This window comes from Pelodiscus sinensis, chromosome 5, assembly GCF_052426305.1.
Source record: "Pelodiscus sinensis isolate ZL-2025 chromosome 5, ASM5242630v1, whole genome shotgun sequence".
NCBI classification, from domain to species: domain Eukaryota; kingdom Metazoa; phylum Chordata; order Testudines; family Trionychidae; genus Pelodiscus; species Pelodiscus sinensis.
In genome coordinates, this window is record NC_143056.1 from 102,956,939 (window position 1) to 102,980,849 (window position 23,911).

Here is a 23,911-nt window from a genome sequence, read left to right on the forward strand (position 1 = left end):
ACTCCCGGGCCTGCCAGTCAGGGGCCGACCCGGAGGCCTGCCTCCACTTCCACGCCCTGGACCGCCCCCTGGGGGCTCATGCTGTCCCTGCCCCCCGCGACGTGATAGACCCCGGGGCAGAGGGCCCGCTCCAGGAGACGGAGGAGGAGGAGGAGGGCTCTGAGAGCCAGGAGCCTGCCGCCAGCCTGGCCAGGATCCGGAACCCCCGAGGCACCCCACAGAGCCGCTCGCCTGTGTCGTCAGAGGCCGGGGAAGCGTCCACATGTGAGTACCATCGTGCTCCCCTTATGTGTACGGGGGGCTGGGGCGAGAGGGAGCCCCGGGACCATGCGCCTGGGCCTTGCCCACCAAGGAGCAGCAGCTGGGGATCCTGCAGGGGCCCTGGCCTTGCAGAGGGGAGCTGGGTTTCACACACCTGGGCCCCTGGGGTAATTGACCGCTGGTCTTGTTGCACCACAGCTGCAGCACCTGGGCCTGCAGGGCGTACCACACCGCCTTCAGCAGCTGCCCGTGCCCGGGCAAGCAGGAGAGCCAGGAACGAGGAGGAGTACCAAAGGCGGCACCTCCGGTTCATGGACCACCAGCTCCGCACCCAGGACCACTGGGTCCAGGAGGACCTGAGGCTGCGCCGGAGGAGTCTGGAGGCCCTGGAGGAGCAGGGCCGTGTCCTGCGAGGCCACCTCCAGAGCCTGCTCGACCGCTTCCCATTTCCTCCTCCCCCTGCTCCCCCTTCTCCTCCTGCTCCCCCTGCTCCTCCTGCTCCCCCTGCTCCCCTTCCTGCTCCCGCTCCTGCTTCTGCTCCTGCTTCCTCCACACCCCCCGTCCCTCCTGCCCCCCCCTCCACAACCATTTCCCACCGACGCCCCCGGACCCGCAGTGTGGCGAGACGGGAGAGGCAGCTGGACTCCCACCCCTGAGCTTTCCTTTCCCTTCCTCCCTTCCCTCCCCTTCCAGCTCCCTCGTCCCAGGTTTCCCCCACCCCTCTCCCACCCTCCCCCCTCCCTCCCCCCACCCCACTTATGTTAAATAAACATACGTTTTTGTTTGAAAAACAGGTGTTTTTATTTTACAGTAGGTAGGGAGGGGAAAGGGGAAGGGGGGTAGGGTGGAAGAAGACCCCAGTGGGGCATGCAAAGGAGAGGTCAGACCTCCTCCTCCACCAGGAAGCTCTCCCGCAGGGCTTCCCGGATCCGGACGGCCCCCCGCTAGGCTTCCCGGATGGCGGCGGTGCGGGGCTGACCGTAGTGTCCAGCCATGCGGTCAGCCTCAGCCATCCAGGCTGGCAGGAAAGCCTCCCCCTTCCACTCACACAAATTATGGAGCACAGAACATCCCACCACGGGAGGGATGTTGTGCTCGGCCAGGTCCAGACGGGTGAGGAGGCATCGAAAGCGGGCTTTCAGTCGCCCGAAGGCCCCCTCCACCACGATGCGGGCCCTGGTCAGCCTGGCATTGAAGGCCTGGCGGGAGGGATTGAGGTGCCCCGTGTAGGGCTTCATCAGCCACGGCTGCAGTGGGTAGGCGGCATCCCCCACCAGGCACACCGGCATGTCCACATCCCCGACCCTGATGTGGTGGTCGGGGAAGAAGGTCCCGGCTTGCAGCCGCTGGCACACAGAGGAGTTGCGGTACACCCGGGCGTCGTGTGCTTTGCCGGACCAGCCCACATTAATGTCCGTGAACTGGCCCCGGTGGTCACACTCGGCCTACAGGATCACGGAGAAGTACCCCTTGCGGTTGACGTACCGGGACACCTGATGTTCCGGGGCACGGATGGGGATGTGCGTCCCGTCGATGGCCCCCCCGCAGTTGGGGAAGCCGAGGGCGCCGAAGCCCCGGATGACAGCGTCCGGGTCGGCGAGGCGGACCACCCTGCGGAGCAGCACCCGGTTGATGGCCTTGACCACCTGCGGAGAGAGACACATCAAAGCGCCAATCAGTGGGGCGCCCGGGTGGCTGGGAGCGTTCGTGCCCTGGCAGTGCCCCACGCCCCACTCCCGGTAGCAACCCCCCTGGCGGCGTGTAGTACGGCCGGGACAGACCGACCCCTTCGGTGTGGGGCGCTTTCGCCTCCTCCCGCCCCCCCCTTTGTCCCTTTGTCCAAGAGGAGGACGAAGAGGAGGAAGACAGCACACGGAGCACGCAAGAGCCATGCGCCAACACTCAGAGGGCCTTGCAGATCGCTTTGGACACTGGGGAGGGAACATCAGGTGTGTGCTGTGAGTGTCCAACACACACAGGGCGGGGCAGGCGGGAGCAAAGTGGATGGTGCAATGCTGTGACATGTCATGCTGATCACAGCCTGGGGGAAGGGGGGCACACCCATGGCCTCCCTCAAGGAGGGCCGTCCTACCCCTGCACCCACACAGCTGCTAGGCACCACCTACTCCTGCAGGCAGTGAGGCTGGGTGCAGGCATGAGTTGGGGATGCTGGGATAGCCTCACAGCTGCAGGCCTCTCAGCACTCTGCGGGAACCCCAACCGTGGCCTAACACTTGTCTGTGTTGCTCGGCCATGGGGTGTGTGCAAGGGAGGGCATGATGGTGGTCTGCACACCTTCTGGGCTCCAGGGGGGCCGTGGCTGCAGGCCAGGCCACACCATGCCTTACTGAGATGCACAGGAGCAGCCTCTGACCCTAGCACAGGCACTGCCTGCTGGGAAGAAGGAGGGCATGGCCTCTCAGGGAAAGGGTGAGCATGCATGACTGACAAATTTTCCCTCTTATCCTCCACAGCCAGACCAGTTGACCGGGGGGGGGCACCACAAATGCCCCACCACCCAGACGGCCACAGGGAACCCATCGGCACTGGCGCACCTCTATAGACCTGGTGTACCAGCACTTCTCAGTCCTGCAATGCATGCAGGACTCAATGGACAGGAGGCTTGAGACATAGGCCGAGTGGCGCTGGCATTTGCTGGAGGAATTGCGCTGCGATCCGGGAGGCCATGGCCTTCCCCGGCCCAGTGCCTGGTTCCGCTCCTCCTCCGCAGCCTTCCCCCCCCCCATAACCCCATACTCCACGCTCAGCCTCTGCTATCCCAGACCCAGGTACAGTCCTACCTCCTGCCCAGCCCCCTGCTGTCGCAGCCCGCAAACGCAGCTGGGTGCGAGAAGGCCTCCACAGCCAAACTGCCAGGGGCTCTTCCTCCTGGTAGTCCCCTCAGCCCTGCACCTCCCTCCCCCCTTCCTGGTTGACATTCTTCCCTCCCACCAGTGAAAATAACTGAGGGAAGCACTTTATTTTGTTAGCAAACAGTTTTTCTCTGTCAAAAAGAGTTTCTTATTTTATTTGGTCAAAAAAGCAACAGTACAATAAACAGTTGAAATGTTTTCACCCACACCTGTCTCTGTTCTCAGTGTGTGAGGAAGGAGCAGAATGTGTGAATGTGGGGCCGGGAGGGGTTTTGGGGAGGAAGGCACTGGGGGCATGGGGCAATCCCACATTTGAAAGGCCCTGGAGAAACTCATTGGCCTCCATGGGAGAATTGCTCCCTCAGGGCTTCTCAGATTTGCAATCCCAACTAGTGGGCTTGCCAGATGGCAGCTGTCCAGGGCTGTTCAAAGTGCCTCTCTTCCACATCAGCTTGTGTCCCTCACGCAGGGAGGAAGGCCTCCCCTTTCCTCTCCACCAGCTTGTGCAGCACACAGCATGCTGCAACCACATCGGGGATGTTGTGTTCCCACATATCCAGCTGAGTGAGCAGGCATCTGAATCTGCCCTTCAGCTGGCCAAAGGCGCATTCTACCTGGAAGCGAGCCTGATTCAGGCGGGAGTTAAAGAGTTCCCTGCTCACATCCAGATGGCTGGTGTAGGGCTTCATGAGTCAGGGCACAAGGGGGTAGGCCGCATCAGCCACGATGCACGTAGGCATCTGCACATCCCCGACTGCATAGTTCCTCTCTGGGAAAAATGTCTCAGCCTGAAGCCTGCAGTACAAGTATGAGTTCTGGAAGACCCGGGCATCATATGCCTGGCCTGACCACCTGACACAAATGTCAGTGAACAGTCCCCGGTGGTTGACCAGGGCCAGCAGCACCATGGAAAAGTAGCCCTTTCTATTAATATACTGTGCTGCTTGATGGGGTGGTGCGTAGATCGGGATGTGAGTCCCATCAAGTGCTCCACTGCAGTTCGGAAACCCTAGCCCTGCAAATCCGGACAAGATAGTAGGCAGGTCTTCGAGGGGGACAGTCCTGTGGAGCAGCTCGGAATTCATGGCCATCACCACCTGCAGAAAGGGACACACACAAACACACATAAGAGGACATGAGAGGAGTTGCGTGAGCTGGTGATAGGTGCCCTCCCACCCCTCCCCTCCCAAACCCCGAGAGCCCCCTCAGGCAACCTCCTGCATCCCCTCAAGGTGAGGCCAGGCAGGCTTCTACCACTCCCACCCCATCCCCTATTCCCTGTGCCAGGTCCTGACCATCTCCCTTATCCACCTGCCCCCGCCCCCCGGACTGTCTCCCGAGAGTGACTTACCTCCATCAAGATGGCCCCGACGGTAGACTTCCCCATGTCGAACTGATGTCCCACGGAGTGGTAGCTGTCGGGGGTGGCCAGATTCCACAGGGCAATGGCGACGGCTTCTCCAGAAGGATGGCGGCCTGCAAGTGGGTGTCCTGGCGTTGCAGGGCAGGGGAGAACCAGACACAGAGCTCCTGGAAGGTGGCATTCTGCATCCAGAAGTTTCGGAGCCACTGGTTGTTGTCCCACTGCTGCAGCACTAGAGAGTCCCATCAGTCAGAACTGGTGTCCCGCCTCCAAACTCGCCTCTCCATAAATAAGTATGCGGGCAAGGGCAGCAGGGTTGCAGCCTGAGTGAGAGGCTCAAAGCTGGGTTCAGAATCCAGCTCTGCCGCAAACATCAGGATGCTCTCCTGAGCGTGCAGCAGAACTTCCAGCAGCACGGTGTGGGGCCATCATCTGCCCCGGGGCAGCTCAGGCTCCATGGCCAAAAAGCACAAAAGTGCAAAGGCAAAAACTGAACCTGAAAATAAACTGCTGTGGTGTCCGAGGAAGCAGGGCAACCAGAGCAAAAACTGCAGGCGCTTTGCTTTCTCTCGAGGAAATAGGCAAGCTAGAAGCAGGAGCAGAGCAATGGCTGTCCAGGAGGATCCCTTTAAGCACACGTCTCTGCAGCGAGCATGCAGCAGGGCCTGGGCTTTAAGGCTGCTCCATGACCTTCCAGAAGCACTTCCGGGTGACTTCTTTTGTCGACAGAGCGTCCGCCAGTCTGGACGCACTTTGTCAATCCGCTTAATGTAGTCTAGACGCTCTTTGTCAACAAAAGCCTGTAGTCTAGATGTACCCTAAGGCTGTGTCTAGCCTGGCCAGTTTTTCCGGAAAATCAGCCACTTATCCGGAAAAACTTGCCAGCTGTCCACACTGGCCACTTGGTTTTTGCGGAAAAGCGTCCATGCCAAACTAGACGCTCTGTTCCAAAAATGCTTTTAACGGAAAATTTTTCCGTTAAAAGCATTTCTGGAAAATCATGCCAGTCTAGACGTAGCCTTAAGTGTCTAAGGGTCTGTCTACACTACAGCGCAAATTCAAACTAACTTAGTTCGAATTAGTTAATTCGAACTAAGCTAATTCGAACTAGCGCATCCAGACTTAAAAACTAGTTCGAATTAGTGTTTTGCTAATTCGAACTACCATGTCCACACTGAGTAGACCCTGAACCGAGGTTAAGACTGGCCGGAAGCAGTGCCAGCAGGGTACCAGGTTAGGACTGAGAGCGTGGAGCTGCTGTCTCAGGCTAGCAGAGGGCTGTGCTTAAAGGGACCCGACCCCCACCCCGGACAGACAGTTCTCAGGGGTGCCCCACTTGAAAACCAGTCCTGGCTTGGAGTGTCCTGAGTGCCCACACTCGGCACATCACAGCACTCGGCCATCAGACCGGCTGCACTTGCCGCAGGCTGCCATCCGGACGGGGGGGGGGGGTCAATCGAGGGGCTTCAGGAGAGCTTCCACCCCGAGGAGCCCGCAGAGCCAGCCCAGTCCTCCCCATCAGGGGCCCGTACCCCATTCCTCCCTCACCTCCTTCCACTTACCCCTCCCTAGTCCCCCTTCCTGATGTACAAAATAAAGGACACGTGTTCAAAAATAGAAACTCTCTTTATTTCACAAAACTGGGGGGGGGAATAAAATTGTGGGGAGACGGGGTAGAGGAGGCAGGAAAGGGCAGGAGAGAGTGTGGGAGGGGGAGGGGGAAAACTGGGAGGGAGCTGGAAGGGGGAGGCAATTGAAAGGAGGGGGAGGAGAAATGCAGGGATTGGAGTGAGGGTCTCGCCAGGCCAACCGCCTCCCAGCACGGCGAGGGAGGGGGCCTCGGCGTCCCCGGGGGGATGGGGTGGAGGGTGCGGAGGTTGAGGTGGGGGGTGTGGACATTGAGGAAGAAGGTGTGGGGGTTGAGAAGGAAGAGGTGAGGGGGGGCAGGAGTGGAAGGAAGGACAGAAGTTGGGGGGGCAGCAGGCGCAGGACCAGCACGGGGCACCATGCTCTGCAGCAGGGCCTGCAGGTTTGAGTTCAGCCCTCGGACCTCAGCCAGCTGCTCCTGGTGGAGCTGGAGGTCTGCCCGCTTCCAGGCCTCCACTGTGCAGTGCACGGCTCGCAAGGACCCCAGGTGCTGGTCCCAGTACTCCTGCTCCGTGCTGGCGGTCCGGAGCAGGCTGCGGGTGCAGGAGCATGTCCCGGGCGGGGTGGTGCGCCCTGAACAAGCAGCTGGTGCAGCTGTAGAGAAAGAAGAGAATTGGTCAGTTCTCCCTGGGGAGAATGGATGATGCCCAGCCCCCTTCCCCCGCCCCCCGTGACGTGAGGGCGACTATGCCCTGCACCGTCAGAGCTGTTGTGCTTGTACAGAGGCCATGGTCAGGATGTCTGGCTCTCCCCGGGACTGGGAGCTGCCCCAAGACCGCACCCATGTCCTTGTGCCGTGTATAGGTGGCCGGGGTGGCGGGGGGGGGGAGATGTCCCTTGCCTCCATGTAGAGGGGACATGTGAAGGGAAAGCATCCTGCTGTCAGGTCTCTTCACACATGCATGTGCCTATTGGGCCATGGCCCCTGGGTGTCACGCAGCTGGAGCCACCTGCCCAAGGGTGGCATGGCACTTGCTCGCACATGCACAGGTGTCTGCGTGATCCGTGGAAGGCATGGCCCACGTGCGCAATCTCTGGTCTCCCTCCCGCCTCCCCCCCCCCCCGAACTACTTAATTCAAACTACTTACCTGGTACGGTCTCCCTGGACGACTCTGCCGACTCTGGTGCTGGAACTTCTTGCGATGGCCCCTCCAGTGTGCCCAGGTCAGGGCCCTCCGGTCCCGGCTCGCTGTCCCCTGGGCTGGCACGGACCGCCCCTCCCCCCAAGAGTCGGTTGAGGGCGGGGAAGTAGGGACAGGTGGCAGCCCCTGCTGCGGCACCGCCCCTGGTGGCCCTGGCGTACGCCTGCCGCAGCTGCTTTACTTTCAGGCGCACCTGCTCCTGGGTGCGCCTGTGTCCCTTTCGGGCCATGGCAGCCGCTATGCGGCCGTAGACAGCTGCGTTCCTCCTTCTAGTGTAGAGATCATGGACGCTGGGGGCCTGCCCCCAAACCTCAATGAGGTCCATGACCTCCGCACTAGTCCAGGAGGGTGCACACCGTCTACGGCCCCTGGATGGCCCCTGGGTGCTGGGAGACTGGGCAGGGGACGGCTTGCTGGCACTGGCTCCCTGGCTCATCCTGGGGCCACTGGTTCGGGGCACAGACTGCTGGCAGGGCTAGCTGTGTCAAGTGCCGTCTGGCCACAGTCTACCCCTTTAAGGGCCCGGGGCTGGGGGAGAGGACGAGGGTAGTTTTCCTGGTTGTGCCCAGAGTGGCCACCAGGGGAACCTGGGAAGGGCTAGCCTCCCACTAGTTCGAATTAAGTGGCTACAAAGCCCTTAATTCGAATTAGGCGTTAGTCCTCGTAGAATGAGGTTTACCTAGTTCGAATTAAGCGCTCCGCTAGTTCGAATTAAGTTCGAACTAGCGGATCGCGTGTGTAGCGCCTATCAAAGTTAATTCGAACTAACGGCTGTTAGTTCGAATTAACTTTGTAGTGTAGACACATAAGACACATTTGAAAGTAGGACTTAGGTGCTTCTGAAAATGTTACTAGCTGTTTTCTTAATTCACCATTGCTCTTATTATTAACAGCAATTCATAACATGTTTTAGCTATGTATCAGTTGTCACTTGGAATCAAGTTTTTTCTTAAGGGTATAGAGAACTATGACAATGGCCCTTTTTACAGTCTGCACAGCTGATATCTCTTTTTCAGCAGAAGAGTTCTCTGTTGGAAGTTTGCAGATATTATACCACAAGGGTTATGGTGACATATATATGAATTTTACATCTAGAATATGAATAGGCAGCTAGAGTGCAACACACAGAAGAGAGTTTTGCTCTTAGCTGCACACTTTTTGTTGTCCGAACTTGCCAATGTGCAATATGAGCCATCACAATAGGTGCCAAATGAATGAAGGTGTGATTATATATTTCTATTTTATGCCATATGTTATCTTATGCTGTGACTCAAATAAATTGTTTTTGCCATCTATACCTGGTGAGAGAACTGAGCAGGACAGGAACCATAATAGATTGCAAAACAGGGAGATTCCCAAACCTGAGCCATTCTTTTTAGGTGACATATCTGAGGAATTGTCCCAGATTGAGGTGTCATTAGAAGAGGTTTTAGAACAAATTGATAAACGGTAACATGTCACCGGGACAGGATGGCATTCACGCAAGAGTTCTGAAATAACTCAAATGGGAAATTGCAGAACTATTAACTGTGCTTTGTAACCTATCCTTTCAATCAGGTTCCCTACCTAATGACTGGAAGATAGCTAATGTGACACCAATATTTAAAAAAAGCTCTAGAGGTGATCCTGGCAATTACAGACTGGTAAGTCTAACATCAATACTGGGCAAATTAGTTGAAACTATAGTAGGGTATGTCTACACTACAACGTTAATTCGAACTAACTTAGTTCGAATTAGTTAATTCAAACTAAGCTAATTTGAACTAAAGGAACTAGAATAAAAAACTAGTTCGAATTAGCGTGTTGCTAATTCGAACTAGCATGTCCACATTAAGTGGACCCTGACCCGGGGTTAAGGATGGCCGGAAGCAGTGCCGGCAGGGCATCAGAGGAGGACTTAGAGCGTGGAGATGCTGTGTCAGGCTAGCCGAGGGCTGCGCTTAAAGGGTCCCGACCCCCACCCCGGACAGACAGTTCTCAGGGGTGCCCCGCTTGCAAAGCAGTCCTGGCTTGGAGTGCCCGGAGTACCCACACTGGGCACATCACAGCACTCGGCCATCAGCCCGGCTGCACTTGCCGCAGGCTGCCATCTGGGGAGAGGGGGAAATCGGGGGGCTGCAGGAGAGGTTCCACCCCAAAAGCCTATGGAACCAGCCCAGTCCTCCCCATCGGGGGCTTGTGCCCCATTCCTCCCTCACCTCCTTCCACTTACCCTTCCCTAGCCCCTTTTCTTGATGTACAAAATAAAGGACAATTGTGTTCAAAAATGGAATCTGTCTTTATTGGGGGAGTCTTTACTGGGGGAGACTGGGAAAAGGAGGTGGGAGAGGGGAAGAGAGAGGCTGGGAGAGGGGAGGGCAACTAAAATGATCAGGGGTTGGGAACAGGTCCCAGATGAAAAGAGGCTAAAGAGACTGGGACTTTTCAGCTTAGAAAAGAGGAGACGGAGGGGGGACAGGATAGAGGTCTCTAAAAGCAGGGGTTGGGTGGAGACGGTGCATACTGAAAAGTTCTTCATTAGTTCCCATAACAGAAGGACTAGAGGACACCAAAGGAAAGGAATAGGTAGCAGGCTTCAAACTAGTAACAGAAAGTTGTTCTTCACAAAGCAAAGAGTCAACCTGTGGAACTCCTTGCTGCAGGAGGCTGTGAAGGCTACAACTAGAACAGAGTTTAAAGGGAAGTGAGATCAAGTCATGGAGGTTGGATCCATGGAGTGCTATTAGCCAGGAGGTAGGAGTGGTGTCCCTGCCCAAGGTTTGTGGAAGACTGGAGAGGGATGGCACGAGACAAATGGCTTGGTCACTGTCTCCGGTCCATCCCCTCCAGGGTTCCTAGGGTTGGCCGCTGTTGGCAGACAGGCTACTGGGCTAGATGGACCTTTGGTCTGACCCAGGACGGCCATTGTAAGCTCAGGGCTCAGGGTCGGGGGTCTCAGTGGACCCCCTTGATTTTCATGCACACCTGCTCCTGGGTGGCCAGGCTGGCAGCTCTCCTACCCTAGCCGGCCACTTTCCTGTGCCTAGTGCGGAGATCGTGGACGAGGTCCACGATGTCTGCACTAGCCCAGGCGGGTGCCCACCTCTTGCGGTCCCGGGCAAGCTCCCGGGAGCCACCAGCCTGGTCCCGGGAAGAGGGGGAGGGCTGGGGGGCATCGGGTGGGTGGCTCGATCCGTGCTAGGTGCAGGGTCTGCTGGCTGGGTGCTGGCAGGCTTGCACCTGGCACGGGCACCGTAGCCAGCCCGTGCCCCTTTAAGGGGTCCGGGGCTGGGAGGGGGGCAGACGAGTTTCCCTGGTGTTGGCCAGAGTGGCCACCAGGGAAACCTGGGGAGGGCTAGCCTCCCACTAGTTCGAATTAAGGGGCTACACATCCCTTAATTCGAACTAGTAAGTTCGAACTAGACTTAATCCTCATGGAATGAGGATTACCTAGTTCGAACTAAGCGCTCCATTAGTTCGAATTAAATTCGAACAAACGGAGCGCTAGTGTAGCACCTATGAAAGTTAGTTTGGACTAACGTTCATTAGTTTGAACTAACTTTGTAGTTAAGAATAAAAAATAAAGAATAAAATTGTCAAACACATGGATGAATATAAGGTCCTCTCATGGATTGATAACTGGTTAAAAGACAGGAAACACAGGATAGGAATAAATGGTAAGCTTTCCGAGTGGAGAGAGTTTAACTAGTGGGAGTCCCCCAAAGGTCTGTCCTGGGACCCATCCTATTCAACTTATTTATAAATGATCTAGGGAAAGGGGTAAACAGTGAGGTGGCAAAATTTGCAGATGATACCAAACTGCTCAAGATAGTTAATACCAAAGCAGACTGTGAAGAGTTTCAAAAAGATCTCACCAAACTAAGTAGGAATAAGAGATCCTCCGGAAAAGGGCTTTATTCCGGAGGATCGCGCCAGTCTAGACGATCTTTTCCGTCTTTTCCCCAAGCCGGAAAAAAAGCGGCGGCCATGTTTATTTAAATCCCGCCGGGGATATTTAAATCCCCCGCGGATTTCCCTATTCTGACTTGCCTGCTTTGCATGCCTCTTCTGGAGAAGGGGCCAGTCTAGATGTAGCCCAATTGTTTAGCTCTACAAGATAATTAACAGCTAACTGTTGATATGTAAATACAGCTCATGCCAGGAGGGGGAGGGAATATGAGATATGACTATGGAAATCCAATTCAGCCAGGGCTGATGGAGGATCAGTGTTGGAATGGAATGTGGAGAATCAAGCTAACCCCTAATGTAAGAATTCAGTGCTTCTTGTGCAAATACTTTGATGCTCCTGCTCAGGGATAAGCCCTCTTGCACAAGAGGGCCAGTGTAAACAGGCACCTTAATTTTTTGCTCAAGAAAGCCCGATGGCTAAAATGGCCATCGGAGCTTTCTTGCACAAAAGTGCATCTATACTGGGCACGGATGCTTTTGCACAAAAGCCCTTTTTGCGCAAAAGCATCCGTGCCAACCTAGATGCTCTTTTGCAGAAATACTTTTAACGGAAAAACTTTTCCGTTAAAAGTATTTCCGCAAAATCATGCCAGTCTAGATGCAGCCAAAGGGTATGTAAATTAGTTTACTAGACATACCCAAATGAAGCGGTGATTTAAATAATCGCTGCTTCATTTAAATTAAAATGGCTGCTGCGCTGAACCTATCAGCTGTTTGTCGGTTCAGCGCACAAGTCTGGATGCTCTGCAGTACATCAAAGGTATTTGTCAACCACCCCATTATGCCTCGTGGGATGAGGTTTATCGGGGCTGGCGACAAATGCCTTTGATGTCAACCGCGGAGCATCCAGACTAGTGTGCTGAGACGACAAAAAGCTGATCGGCTTGGCACGGCAGCCATGTTAATTTAAAGCGATTATTTAAATTGCTGCTTCATTTGGGTATGTCTCGTAAACTAATCTACATGGCTCTGGCGACAGAGCCATGTAGTCTAGACATATCCTAAGAGCTGAAATCACTGGTTTGGCTGGGAGCCAGACCCATTGCAGCCAGTGAAGTGGCAGCGGCCAGCAGTGTGGCTGGTGGGAACCACTGGCAGGCGGCTGGTAGGAGCAGCGGCAGGCGAGGAGTGGTGGCAGGCGACCAGTGGCGTAGTGTGGCTGGTAGGAGTGGTTCATGTTAAAGACTGCAGCAGGACCCTATGGAGAGGTGGAGCCGTCGGCCTCGGACCATGTAAGGTGCCCCTATCTATCCTCCCGCCCTCATTTCTACCCAGGTTGGGAGGTAAAACCTTGCAGGTGAACTTTTGGACACTGGGCGGCACTGACCAGGGACAGAGACTTTTGCGGTGTCAGACTTTGGGACTTCGGGTGATTCTTGGCTGGGGGCAGAGCTTAGCTCATGTTTGGGTTATGAACTCTGTGGCTGTGTCTAGACTGGCCAGTTTTTCCGGAAAATCAGCCACTTTTCCGGAAAAACTTGCCAGCTGTCTACACTGGCCGCTTGAATTTCCGCAAAAGCACTGACGATCTCATGTAAGATTGTCAGTGTTCTTGCAGAAATACTATGCTGCTCCCATTCAAGCAAAAGCCCTCTTGTGCAAATCATTTGCGCAAGAGGGCCAGTGTAGACAGCACAGTACTATTTTGCACAAAAAAGCCCCGATGGCTAAAATGGCGATCGAGGCTTTTTTGAGCAAAAGTGCGTCTAGATTGGCACGGATGCTTTTCCGCAAAAAGTGCTTTTGCGGAAAAGCGTCCGTGCCAATCTAGACGCTCTTTTCTGAAAATGCTTTTAACGGAAAACTTTTCCGTTAAAAGCATTTCCGGAAAGTCATGCCAGTCTAGATGTAGCCCGTTTGTAGTATTTTCCCAAGTTAATGCCGTATGACTTCTCTCTCTGTTTCATTAAATGTTTCTTTCCTACACTCAGACTTTGTGCTTGAGCTAGGGGAAGCATTGCCTCTCAGAGGCACCCAGGGGTGGCTCCATTTCTCAGGTTACTGGGTGGGGGCTCGTGCCGGTTCTGTGTGAGATGGATCCCTAGATATTGAACCCGGCCCTGGTTGCTGACTAGTTGAAGCCCATGTGGGATTTTGGTGAATGAAACCAGCCTGGGGAGAGATCCGAAGTCAGCCCATCCACTCCACATCCCAATAGATGCATTCTATCTACCCACATGGGTCTCCTGGAACATTTGTGTAATCAGAAGAAAAATTCAAAGGGGAAGGTTTTTGGTTACTCGTTAACACTGCTGAAGTGCTGATCAAAGAAAGGTTTGGACAACTTGAAGCATATGAAAATACCTGGGTGCTTTGTATGAACTGCAGACAGGAACATACTCCTGAACAATTATTCTTACCATCACCAATGGTGACACATGGGGAATGTTTGAATGTCAATGATAACATTTCTTTGTCAAATTGGATGACATCCAACACAGGAAGGGCTCTCCCACTCTAAGCTCTTTATTCATGATACAGAGCTGAAGGACACTTTTCATAACATCAGATAGCATTGAGGATTCTGCTTACATTGCTGGCCACAGTTGTGAGTGGCGTGTGCAGCTTTCTGAAGCTCAGATTCATTAAAATGTATCTTTGATCAACAATGTTGACAAGAGACTGACATCACTTGCTTTTTTATCACTTGAAAACGCCCCCTGGACAGTCTTTGGCTTTCTGATGCTGTGCTTCAGTTTGTGAGGGCAAAGATGAGAAGGGCGACCTTTTAAACTAATGAACTAGGGTTCACATGTGTGACAGGATCAGAACAGAGGGCTATAAAAGAATAGTGGTTTCAGAGTCTGGGAGGTGGGTGGATTAGAGAACATCTAAAGGACCTTCCCCAGCCTACAGGGAGGGTCCACAGAGCCCAGAGCACCAAGGCTATGTCTACACTGGCGGGTTCTTGCACAAGAATCCGCAGAGCGTCCACACTTCCCACCCTCTCTTGCGGAAGAAGATTTACAGTACGGTGTAGTAAGAGAGGGCTCCTTGCACAAGAGCTACGCTCTTTTTTAATAGGTGTAAGCCCTCTTGCACAGGAGCTCTTGCGCAAGAGGGCAGTGTGCATGCTCAGCAGGGGTTTCTTGTGCAAGAAAGCCCTATGGCTAAAATGGTCATTGGAGCTTTCTTGTGCAAGAGAGCGTCCACACTGCCTTGGGCGCTCTTGCGCAAAAACACAGCTTGCACATGGCAGTGAGGATGTTTTCTTGCGCAAGATGTTCTTGCACAAGAAGCCGCCAGTGTAGACATAGCTCAAGTGACTATGGGGGACAAATAAAGAGAAAACAAAGATGGGTGTGGAAGTCAAAAGGCCAAAACAAGGGAACTGCTCCTCAAAGGCCTCAAGAGAGCCAGTGGACGCCACCCAGTGGAATTCTGTCCGGAGGTGTGAACGGATACAGGAGTGGAAATAGGCCCTATAGTTGCAGGTTCGCCCCCCCCTCCAGCCAACTTCTGCTCCCTGGTCTTGTAAATGGCCATCTTGGCCATCACCAGGAGGAGATTGACAAGGAGGTCCCGGGACTTTGTGGGGCCATGGATGGGGGTGTGCGTAAATTAATAGGTGTGGGGAGAAGTGCAGCCAGAACCTCAACAAAAGGTTCTGGAGGAGCAAAAAGAGGGGATGTAACCTAGCACACTCAAAATAAACATGCACTAGGGTCTCCCTCATGCTACAGAAGGGGAAAGTGTTGGGAACAGGGATGAACCACACCAAGTACATGCCTGTGCTCACAGAGCTGTGGAGGATTCTCCAGCTGATGTTCCTGGCGGGCTGCAAAACTAAGGTGGAGTAGAGACTGGCCCACCGGGGCTCCCCACCCACTGTTGGAGATAAGCGATCCCACCATTTGTTATCTTGGCAGGACACAAGGGTGGGAATGTGAAGAATGTGAGGCACGTGTGTATAGATGACTTTTTGATGTGGTTCGAAAGAGGACCAGCGGCAACGTGTGCAGACAGTAATGAGGGGAGGTAGTCGGGAAGGCATGCAAGACCAGAGGCCAATGGAGAGATCAGGAAGAGCATGGGTGAGGAGTACATGGGGTATGCGCTTTTGTGGACCTGGTTGAGGTAATCCTGAGCAGTGGGCAGCAGAGTGTCTCTCACTTCCTGAAGTATGTGCTGGGGAGTACAAAGATTGGAGCACCTCATGGGCTGAGCAAGTGCCAGAGGATGCACCCAGTCCCCCCAGTTGTAGTCCAAGAGGTCGCTAATTCTGGTGATTTTTGCCAGGACCAACCTCTGGCGCACCGAGGGGGACTCCACTGCCTCCTCGTGGAGATGGAGATTGTGTAGCAGGGGCTCTGCGAGGAGGTCTGCTCCACGGTGGCTATCCAGGACCTAGTTGCTGAAAGCAGCTTCCAGGTTTGGAGGAAATCCTGGTAGAAGGTCGTATCTCAGAGAGGTCTCGCGGAAAACACCTCAAATAAAGGATCTGCCGGTCATATCAGAGCCCTCGGAAGCAGCAAAGGAAAGCGTATGCCAGCATGCTCCACGTCAGACTACCCACATCATATAGGAGCCTCTGCAGGGCCTGGAGATGGAGGACATGAACCCGTGTGCGCAAATGTGTCAGGCCCTCCCCTCCCTCCTCCAGGGGAGGATGGAGAACCCCTACAGAGACCTAATGCAGTCCTGGCCAGAAGAACTGCAGCATCAGCTGCTGGATGTGGGCCAGGAAATCTGGGATCAGGACCAGGGTGTTGGGATAGTGCTAGGGCATGGACACACCCAGCTGGTTAAGCACCAGCACCCTTCCTCACAGGGAGAAGCACCGGAGCAGTACTGTCCACCTCTGCAATCACTCAGCCACCCTGGATTCTAAATCTTGCCAGTTCTCCAGTGGGCATGGATGTGAGGCAGAAAGAAAAATGCCTAGATAGAGCAGTGGACCTGCACTCCACTGGATGGCCTGAAGCACGGGTGGGAGGCGTGTCCTAATGGTGACACTGGCGGGAGGCGGGGGTCTGGTAGGAGCGTCATGTGTCTCAGTATACCCATTCATGCCCACCACCACCATTGCAGGAGTTTGGGATGTTAAATTTAGATTAATGGGCTAATTGAATAGTTGATAAGGGTGCCTTTGAAGTTAGCAATGGCCCCATGGAGCCGTTGCTACACTTCAAAGGCAAAAGTGCTGCGGGGAGTACGAGGCCAGCAAGGGACTCAAGCATTCCCCCACTGGCCACGTGTTCCCCACAGCGTTTCAAAGTGGCAGCGCCGCATGGAGCCTGAGGTCAGCAGGGGAGTCCCCAGCTGACCTCAGGCTCCATGTAGCGCTGCCACTTTGAAGCACCCCCTCATCTCCCTCCCCCCCTTGCTGCCTCTTTCTGATAGAGGCAGCAGGGGGCAGGAAGCGACTAGTATGTCAACTAACCGATAAGCATTTGCTTATTGGATAGTCAACTAGTCGTTCATGCCCCTAGTAGGATTGAGTAGCCAGCAGCCTCAGAGGAGACAGCATTTACAGAGGTAGATGTAAGGATGGGTGGAGAAGCGGCAGTAGGGGCATCACAAGTCAGCCCCTGCATTGCTGTTATGGGTGGGGAGGGAAGGACAACAGGAAAGGAAAAAGTGCCAGAGGGCGGAGCAAAGGGAGAAGGGAGGGAAGAGGAAGGTTCACCACTTACCCAGCTAGGCTGGAAGCAGGGTGGGACAGCAGCAATACAGGAAGGGTGGAGGGGGATAAAGGAACAAGAGGTATAACTCTCAGAACAAGATGGTCAGACCAGCTCCTCCAGCTGCAATGGGGAGACGAGGGAGTAGATTATATTAACAATATCATGGGGGAAGTGAAACTGTGTTGGGGGAGTGTTACTAAGTAAAGAACGGGAGGCTCAGGCACCAAACAAAAGAAAAGGGGGGAAGGCAGTGGAGAGGGCGGGCACGCAGCACTGCAGTTGGAAGTGAGGGGAGGACAGCTAGACACTGCTGGGGGGAGGAGGGCAGGTATGCTCATGGCACCTGAGTAATAGGCCCACAGCATCTGCTGCAGGACCCAGAAGAGCAAAAATGGGGGCGAGAGCAAGCAGTGGGGCCAAGAATGGAAAAAAGGCCCCTGCAGCAACTGAGGCTAGGGAGGAAGCAGCAGAAACGCAGTGGGGGGAACCAGTAGGAGGGAACCACACCTCACCCTTAGCACCCACAAAAAACTACACCAGCTACCACCCCAGGGACCCAGATGGAGAGAGGGCTCCTTACAAGCTGTTCACTACCAAACAGAGCAAGCTGTGAGGAGGAAAGAAAAAAACCCAGGAACTGCTCTAAGGCAGCCCCCTTACCTCTGCCCCAGAGGGGGCAGCAACAGTAGGAAAGGTGGAGTCCAGGTCTGCAGCAGTGAAGAAAGGGGCCAGGTAGTCCCCCAAGAAGATGGAAAAGGGGATTCTCCTCACCTCTCCCGACCCCAATCACTACAGACCCAGCAGTTCCTACAGTCAGCTTGGGGGGACTGGGACAGGATAGGAGGAAGCTGCCTGCAAACAAGCAAGTAGAAAGAAGATGAGGGCACTGGGCCCAGAATGGAGGCAGCCAAGGCCTGCCTGCCACAGCAGTAGCAGCCCTCCTCCCCCCACCTCCTGGAGAAGAAAGGGGCACAGAAGGGAGCAGAGCAGAAACTGTGAAAGGTCAGAGGCTACGTCTACATTGGCAAGATTTAGCGCAAAAGCGGCTGCTTTTACGCAAAATCCTGCCACCTGTCTACACTGGCCACGAGTATTTGTGCAAGAACACTGACGTTCTAATGTATGAAATCAGTGCTTCTTGCACAAATACTCTGACAGTCCCACTCAGGGATAAGTCCTCTTGCGCAAGAGGCCAGTGTAGACAGTTAACATCAATTCCTTGCGCAAGAAAGCCCGATAGCTAAAATGGCCATCGGAACTTTCTTGCACAAGAGAGCGTCTATACTGGCACAGATGCTTTTTTGCAAAAGCAAATCTTTTGCGCAAAGGCACATGCCAGTATAGATGCTCTCTTATTCAAATACTCTAACACAAAAACTCTTGCATTTAGAGTATTTGCTCTAAATCTTGCCAGTCTAGACATAGCCAGAGAGCACCAGGGAATGGAAAGGTGGACCATTAGCCTCAGACTGAAGAGATTCCTGCCCCCAGAGTAACAGGGAAGGGCTGGTTTAGAACCAGCAGAGGCAATCCGAGAAGTGGAACACCTGGGGCTAATTGACCAGGCCTGCCAAGTCAGGCCAGCCTAGGCCAATTAGGACACCTGGGGGTAATTAAGAAAACCAGTTCAGACTGGCTCTAAAAGAAGTAGCCTGCAGTGGTAGGGTGCATGCAGCTGGGTAGGAGGAGAGCGCCGCTAGGACTAGGCCAGGGGTGGCCATCCCATTCCAGATCAAGAGCCACAGTAACAGTGGAGACAGCGTGAAGAGCTGGGGCAAAGCTGTTGAGACAAAAAAAAAAGCTGTACTGGGGGGAAAATAGATGCTGGTACATCCGTCCCAGGGCATGGCTTATTTTTTTTTTTGTTAACAACTTTTCTCCAGGTCTTCGCAGCCCCCTGCCCCCCCCCCCTGCCCCTTTTTTGGCTCAACAACTTTGCCCTGGCTCTTTATGCTGTCTCCACGGCTATTCTGGCTCACAAAAAAAGAACTGGGAAGGGGTGAGAGGTGCAAGCTTTGGGAGGGAATTTTGGTGCAGGAGCAAGTAGAGAAGAGAATGCTGGCTCAGGGAGGGTGCTCCAGGATGGGGTCAGGTGGAGAGTTGGGGTGCTGAGCAAGCCACAGGCTTGTGGCTGTGAGGGTGCAGGAGTTTGGGCTGGGGTGCATGAGGGGCTCAGGGCAGGGAGGCTGGGAGTATGATGGGCTCAGGACACAGATTTGCAGTGTGTGGATGGTGCAGGAGTGTTGTGGCAGAAGAATGCTGCCATTATGACATGGCCGTGAAAAAGGCTAATATGGTCTTGGGATGTATTAGGCGAGGTATTTCCAGTAGGGATAAGGAGGTGTTAGTCCCATTATACAAGGCATTGGTGAGACCCCATTTGGAATACTGTGTGCGGTTCTGGTCTCCCATGGTTAAGAAGGATGAATTCAAACTGGAACAGGTACAAAGAAGGGCCACTAGGATGATCCGAGGAATGGAAAACCTGTCTTATGAAAGGAGACTCAAGGAGCTTGGCTTGTTTACCTTAACCAAAAGAAGGCTGAGGGGGGACATGATTGCACTCTTTGGCTGTGTCTACACTGGGCCACTTATTCCGGAAAATCAGCCGCTTTTCCGGAATAAGCTGCGAGCTGTCTACACTGGCCCTTGAATTTCCGGAAAAGCAACGATGCTCTACTGTACAAAATCAGCCGCTATTCCGGAAAAACTATTCTGCTCCCGCTCGGGCATAAGTCCTTATTCCGGAACACTGTTCCGGAAAAGGGCCAGTGTAGACGGCCCAGTAGTCTTTTCCGGAAAAAAGCCCCGATCGCGAAAATGGCGATCAGGGTTCTTTTCCAGAAAAGCGCATCTACATTGGCCACAGACGCTTTTCCAGAAAAAGGGATTTTCCGGAAAAGCAGCCTGCCAATGTAGACGCTCCTTTTCCGGAAAAACTGAAAACGGAATAGTATTCCGTTTTAAGCAATTCCGGAAATTCATGCCAGTGTAGACACAGCCTTTAAATATATTAGGGTATGTCTACACTACAGCGCTAATTTGAACTAACTTAGTTCGAATTAGTTAATTCAAACTAAGCTAATTCGAACTAACGCGTCTAGAACTAAAAACTAGTTCAAATTAGCGTTTTGCTAATTGGAACTAGCATGTCCACAGTAAGTGGACCCTGAACCGGGCTTAAGGATGGCCGGAAGCAGTGCCGGCAGGGAATCAGAGGAGGACTTAGAGCGTGGAGATGCTGTGTCAGGCTAGCCGAGGGCTGTGCTTAAAGGGACCCGACCCCCACCCCGGACAGACAGTTCTCAGAGGTGCCCCGCTTGAAAACCAGTCCTGGCTTGGAGTGCCCGGAGTGCCCACACTGGGCACATCACACCACTCGGCCATCAGCCCGGCTGCACTTGCCGCAGGCTGCCATCTGGGGAGAGGGGGCAATTGGGGGGCTGCAGGAGAGCTTCCACCCCCAGAAGCCCGCAGAGCCAGCCCAGTCCTCCCCATCGGGGGCTCGTGCCCCACTCCTCCCTCACCTCCTTCCACTTACCCTTCCCTAGCCCCTTTTCTTGATGTACAAAATAAAGGACAATTGTGTTCAAAAATGGAATCTGTCTTTATTGAACAAAACTGGGGGAGACTGGGAAAAGGAGGTGGGAGAGGGGAAGAGAGAGGCTGGGAGAGGGAAGGGCAACTACAATGATCACGGGTTGGGAACAGGTCCCATATGAAGAGAGGCTAAAGAGACTGGGACTTTTCAGCTTAGACAAGAGGAGACGGAGGGGGGACAGGATAGAGGTCTCTAAAAGCAGGAGTTGGGTGGAGAGGGTGCATACAGAAAAGTTCTTCATTAGTTCCCATAAAGAAGGACTAGAGGACACCAAAGGAAAGGAATGGGTAGCAGGCTTCAAACTAGTAACAGAAAGTTCTTCTTCACAAAGCAAAGAGTCAACCTGTGGAACTCCTTGCTGCAGGAGGCTGTGAAGGCTAGAACTAGAACAGAGTTTAAAGGGAAGTGAGATCAAGTCATGAAGGTTGGGTCCATGCAGTGGTATTAGCCAGGGGGTAAGAGTGGTGTCCCTGCCCAAGATTTGTGGAAGGCTGGAGAGGGATGGCATGAGACAAATGGCTTGGTCACTGTCTCCGGTCCATCCCCTCCAGGGTCCCTAGGGTTGGCCGCTGTCGGCAGACAGGCTACTGGGCTAGATGGACCTTTGGTCTGACCCAGGACGGCCATTGTAAGCTCAGGGTCTCAGTGGGTCGGGGGTCTCAGTGGACCCGGGGTCGGGGGTCTCAGTAGGTCGGGGGTCTCAGTGGACCACCTTGATTTTCATGCACTCCTGCTCCTGGGTGGCCAGGCTGGCAGCTCTCCTGCCCTAGACTGCCACCTTCCTGTGCCTAGTGTGGAGATCGTGGACGAGGTCCACGATGTCCGCACTAGCCCAGGTGGTTGCCCACCTCTTGCGGTCCCGGGAAGCTCCCGGGAGCCGCCAGCCTGGTCCCAGGAAGAGGGGGAGGGCTGGGGGGCATCGGGTGGCTGGCTCGATCCGTGCCAGGTGCAGGGTCTGCTGGCTGCGTGCTGGGAGGCTTGCACCTGGCACGGGCACCGTAGCCAGCCCGTGCCCCTTTAAGGGGTCCGGGGCCGGGAGGGGGGCATAGAGTTTCCCTGGTGTTGGCCAGAGTGGCCACCAGGGAAACCTGGGAAGCCTTAGCCTACCACTAGTTCGAATTAAGGGTCTACACAGCCCTTAATTCGAACTAGCTAGTTCGAACTAGGCTTAATCCTCGTAAAATGAGGTTTACCTAGTTCGAACTAAGCGCTCCGCTAGTTCGAATTAAATTCGAACTAGCGGAGCGCTAGTGTAGCGCCTATTAAAGTTAGTTCGAACTAACGTCCGTTAGTTCGAACTAACTCTGTAGTGTAGACATACCCATAGAGGGATAAATACCAGGGAGGGAGAGGAATTATTTAAGCTTAATACCGATGTGGACACAAGAACAAATGGATATAAGCTGGCTAGTAGGAAGTTTAGACTTGAGATTAGATGAAGATTTCTAACCATTAGAGGAGTGAAGTTCTGGAATGGCCTTCCAAGGGAAGTAGTGGGGGCAAAAAATCTATCTGGCTTCAAGATTAAACTAGATGGCTGTGTCTACATTGGCATCCCTTTCTGGAAAAGGGATGCTAATGAGACACTTTGGAATTGCAAATCCGCAGGGAATTTAAATATCCCCTGCGGCATTTGCATTTACATGGCTGCTGCTTTTTTCCGGCTTGGGGTTTTTGCCGGAGAAAAGCGCCATTGTAGACGCGATTTTCTGGAAAATAAGCCCTTTTCCGGAAGATCCCTTATTCCTACTTGAAAGGATTTATGAAAGGGATGGTTTGATGAGATAACATGATCTTGGTAACTAATTGTCCATTCATTATCAGTTGGAAATAGGTCAATGGAGGGATGATAGGAGTTACTAGAGAACTTTCTGGGGTCTGGCTGGTGAGTCTTGCCCACATGCTCAGGGTTTAGCTGATCGCCATATTTGGGGTCGAGAAGGAATTTTCCTCCAGGGTAGATTGGCAGAGGCCCTGGAGGTTTTTTGCCTTCCTCTGTAGCATGGGGCACAGATCACAGCTGGAGGATTCTCTGCACCTTGGGGTCTTCAAAGTATTTGAAGGCTTCAATATCTGAGATATAACTGAGAGGATTATTCTGCGAGGGGTGGGTGAGATTCTGTGGCCTGCACCTTGCAGGGGGTCAGACTAGATGATCGTAATGGTCCCTTCTGACCTTAAAGTCTATCAGTCTATGAATGCGGATGTCAGGGTACAGGAGTTTGGGGATGTGAGAGGCTCAGGACAGGGAGTTCCAGTGTGTGATAGGCTCAGGTTTGCAGTCTGGGAGCAGGGGTGCAAGAGTGCTATAATGCTGCGGCCAGATGGGAGGTTGGCCCCAATTGGGGGTTTGTTGGCCAGGCTTCATTTTTAAATAAAATATTATGTCAAACACAAAACGTTTCAGCGTTGTCTTTATTTATGAGACGGGCGGGGAACCTGTTTTGAGTCAGGGGTCGTTGACCCACAGAAAAGTCAGTCGGGGCCACATAAGTGAGATGCAAAAAAACAACTGCTCCAGAGCTCCCCTCACTAATATGGTCCCAACTGTGCTGGTGGATGCAGGGGACAGGGTGCTGGGGCAGGGTACTCGTGGGGAGGGGGGTCTGGCCAGGAGGAGGGGACAGAAACAGCTGGGGCCAGTACCTGGGGATTCTGGGTCTCAGGAAGCATGCTGGCTGCTCTTTCCCTCTCCTCCACTCCCTTCTCCCAGGCACCCCACCGCTCTACCCAATCTCCCTCCCCTTCCTCAGAGCCAGGCACAAACCTCCAACCCAACAGAATAATAGAATCATAGAGCTGGAAGAGACCTCAGGAGGTCATCAAGTCCAGCCCCCTGCCCAAGGTAGGACCAATCCCAACTCAATGAACCCAGCCAAAGCCCTGTCAAGCCAAGATTTAAAAACCTCCAGGGATGGAAATTCCACCACCTCCCTAGGTAACTCATTCCAGTGCTTCACTACCCTCCTAGGGAAATAGTTTTTCCTAATGTCCAACCTAGACCTCTCCCACTGTGACTTCAGACCATTGTTCCTTGTTCTGCCATCTGTCATTACTGAGAACAGTCTCTCTCCATCCTCTTTGGAGCCTCCCTTCAGGAAATAGAAGGCTGCTATGAAATCCCCCCTCACTCTTCTCTTCTGCAGACTAAACAAACCCAAATCCCTCAGCCACTCCTCATAGGCCATGCGCTCCAGACCCCTAGTCATTTTGGTTGCCCTCCACTGGACCCTCTCCAATGCGTCCACATCCTTTCTATAGTTGGGGGCCCAGAACTGGACAAAATATTCCAGGTGTGGCCTCACCAGAGCCGAATAAAGGGGAATAATCACTTCTCTAGATCTGCTGGCAAAGCTTCTCCCAACGCATCCTAATATGCCATTCACTTTCTAGGCTACAAGGGACCCTGTTGACTCATATCCAGCTTCTCATCCACTGTAATCCCCAA

The 23,911-nt window shown here is 53.8% G+C and overlaps 1 protein-coding gene across 3 annotated transcripts in view; it reads right to left on the reverse strand.

Annotated features, from left to right (window-relative positions):
- Positions 1 to 1,067: 1,067 nt before the first annotated feature.
- Positions 1,068 to 23,911, reverse strand: part of PARVA (parvin alpha) — a 238,667-nt gene continuing 215,823 nt past the window's right edge. For 2 of the 3 annotated variants that reach the window (XR_016349693.1, XR_016349689.1), the window contains one exon: positions 1,771 to 1,907. Coding sequence is in view for 1 of the 3 variants with exons in the window: in XM_075927863.2 (XP_075783978.2) it covers positions 1,696 to 1,907 (212 nt within the window). In the remaining 2 variants the exon portion in view is untranslated. Of the gene's footprint in view, positions 1,908 to 23,911 lie in introns of all 3 variants that reach the window. The other variant, XM_075927863.2, reaches the window with a different exon arrangement.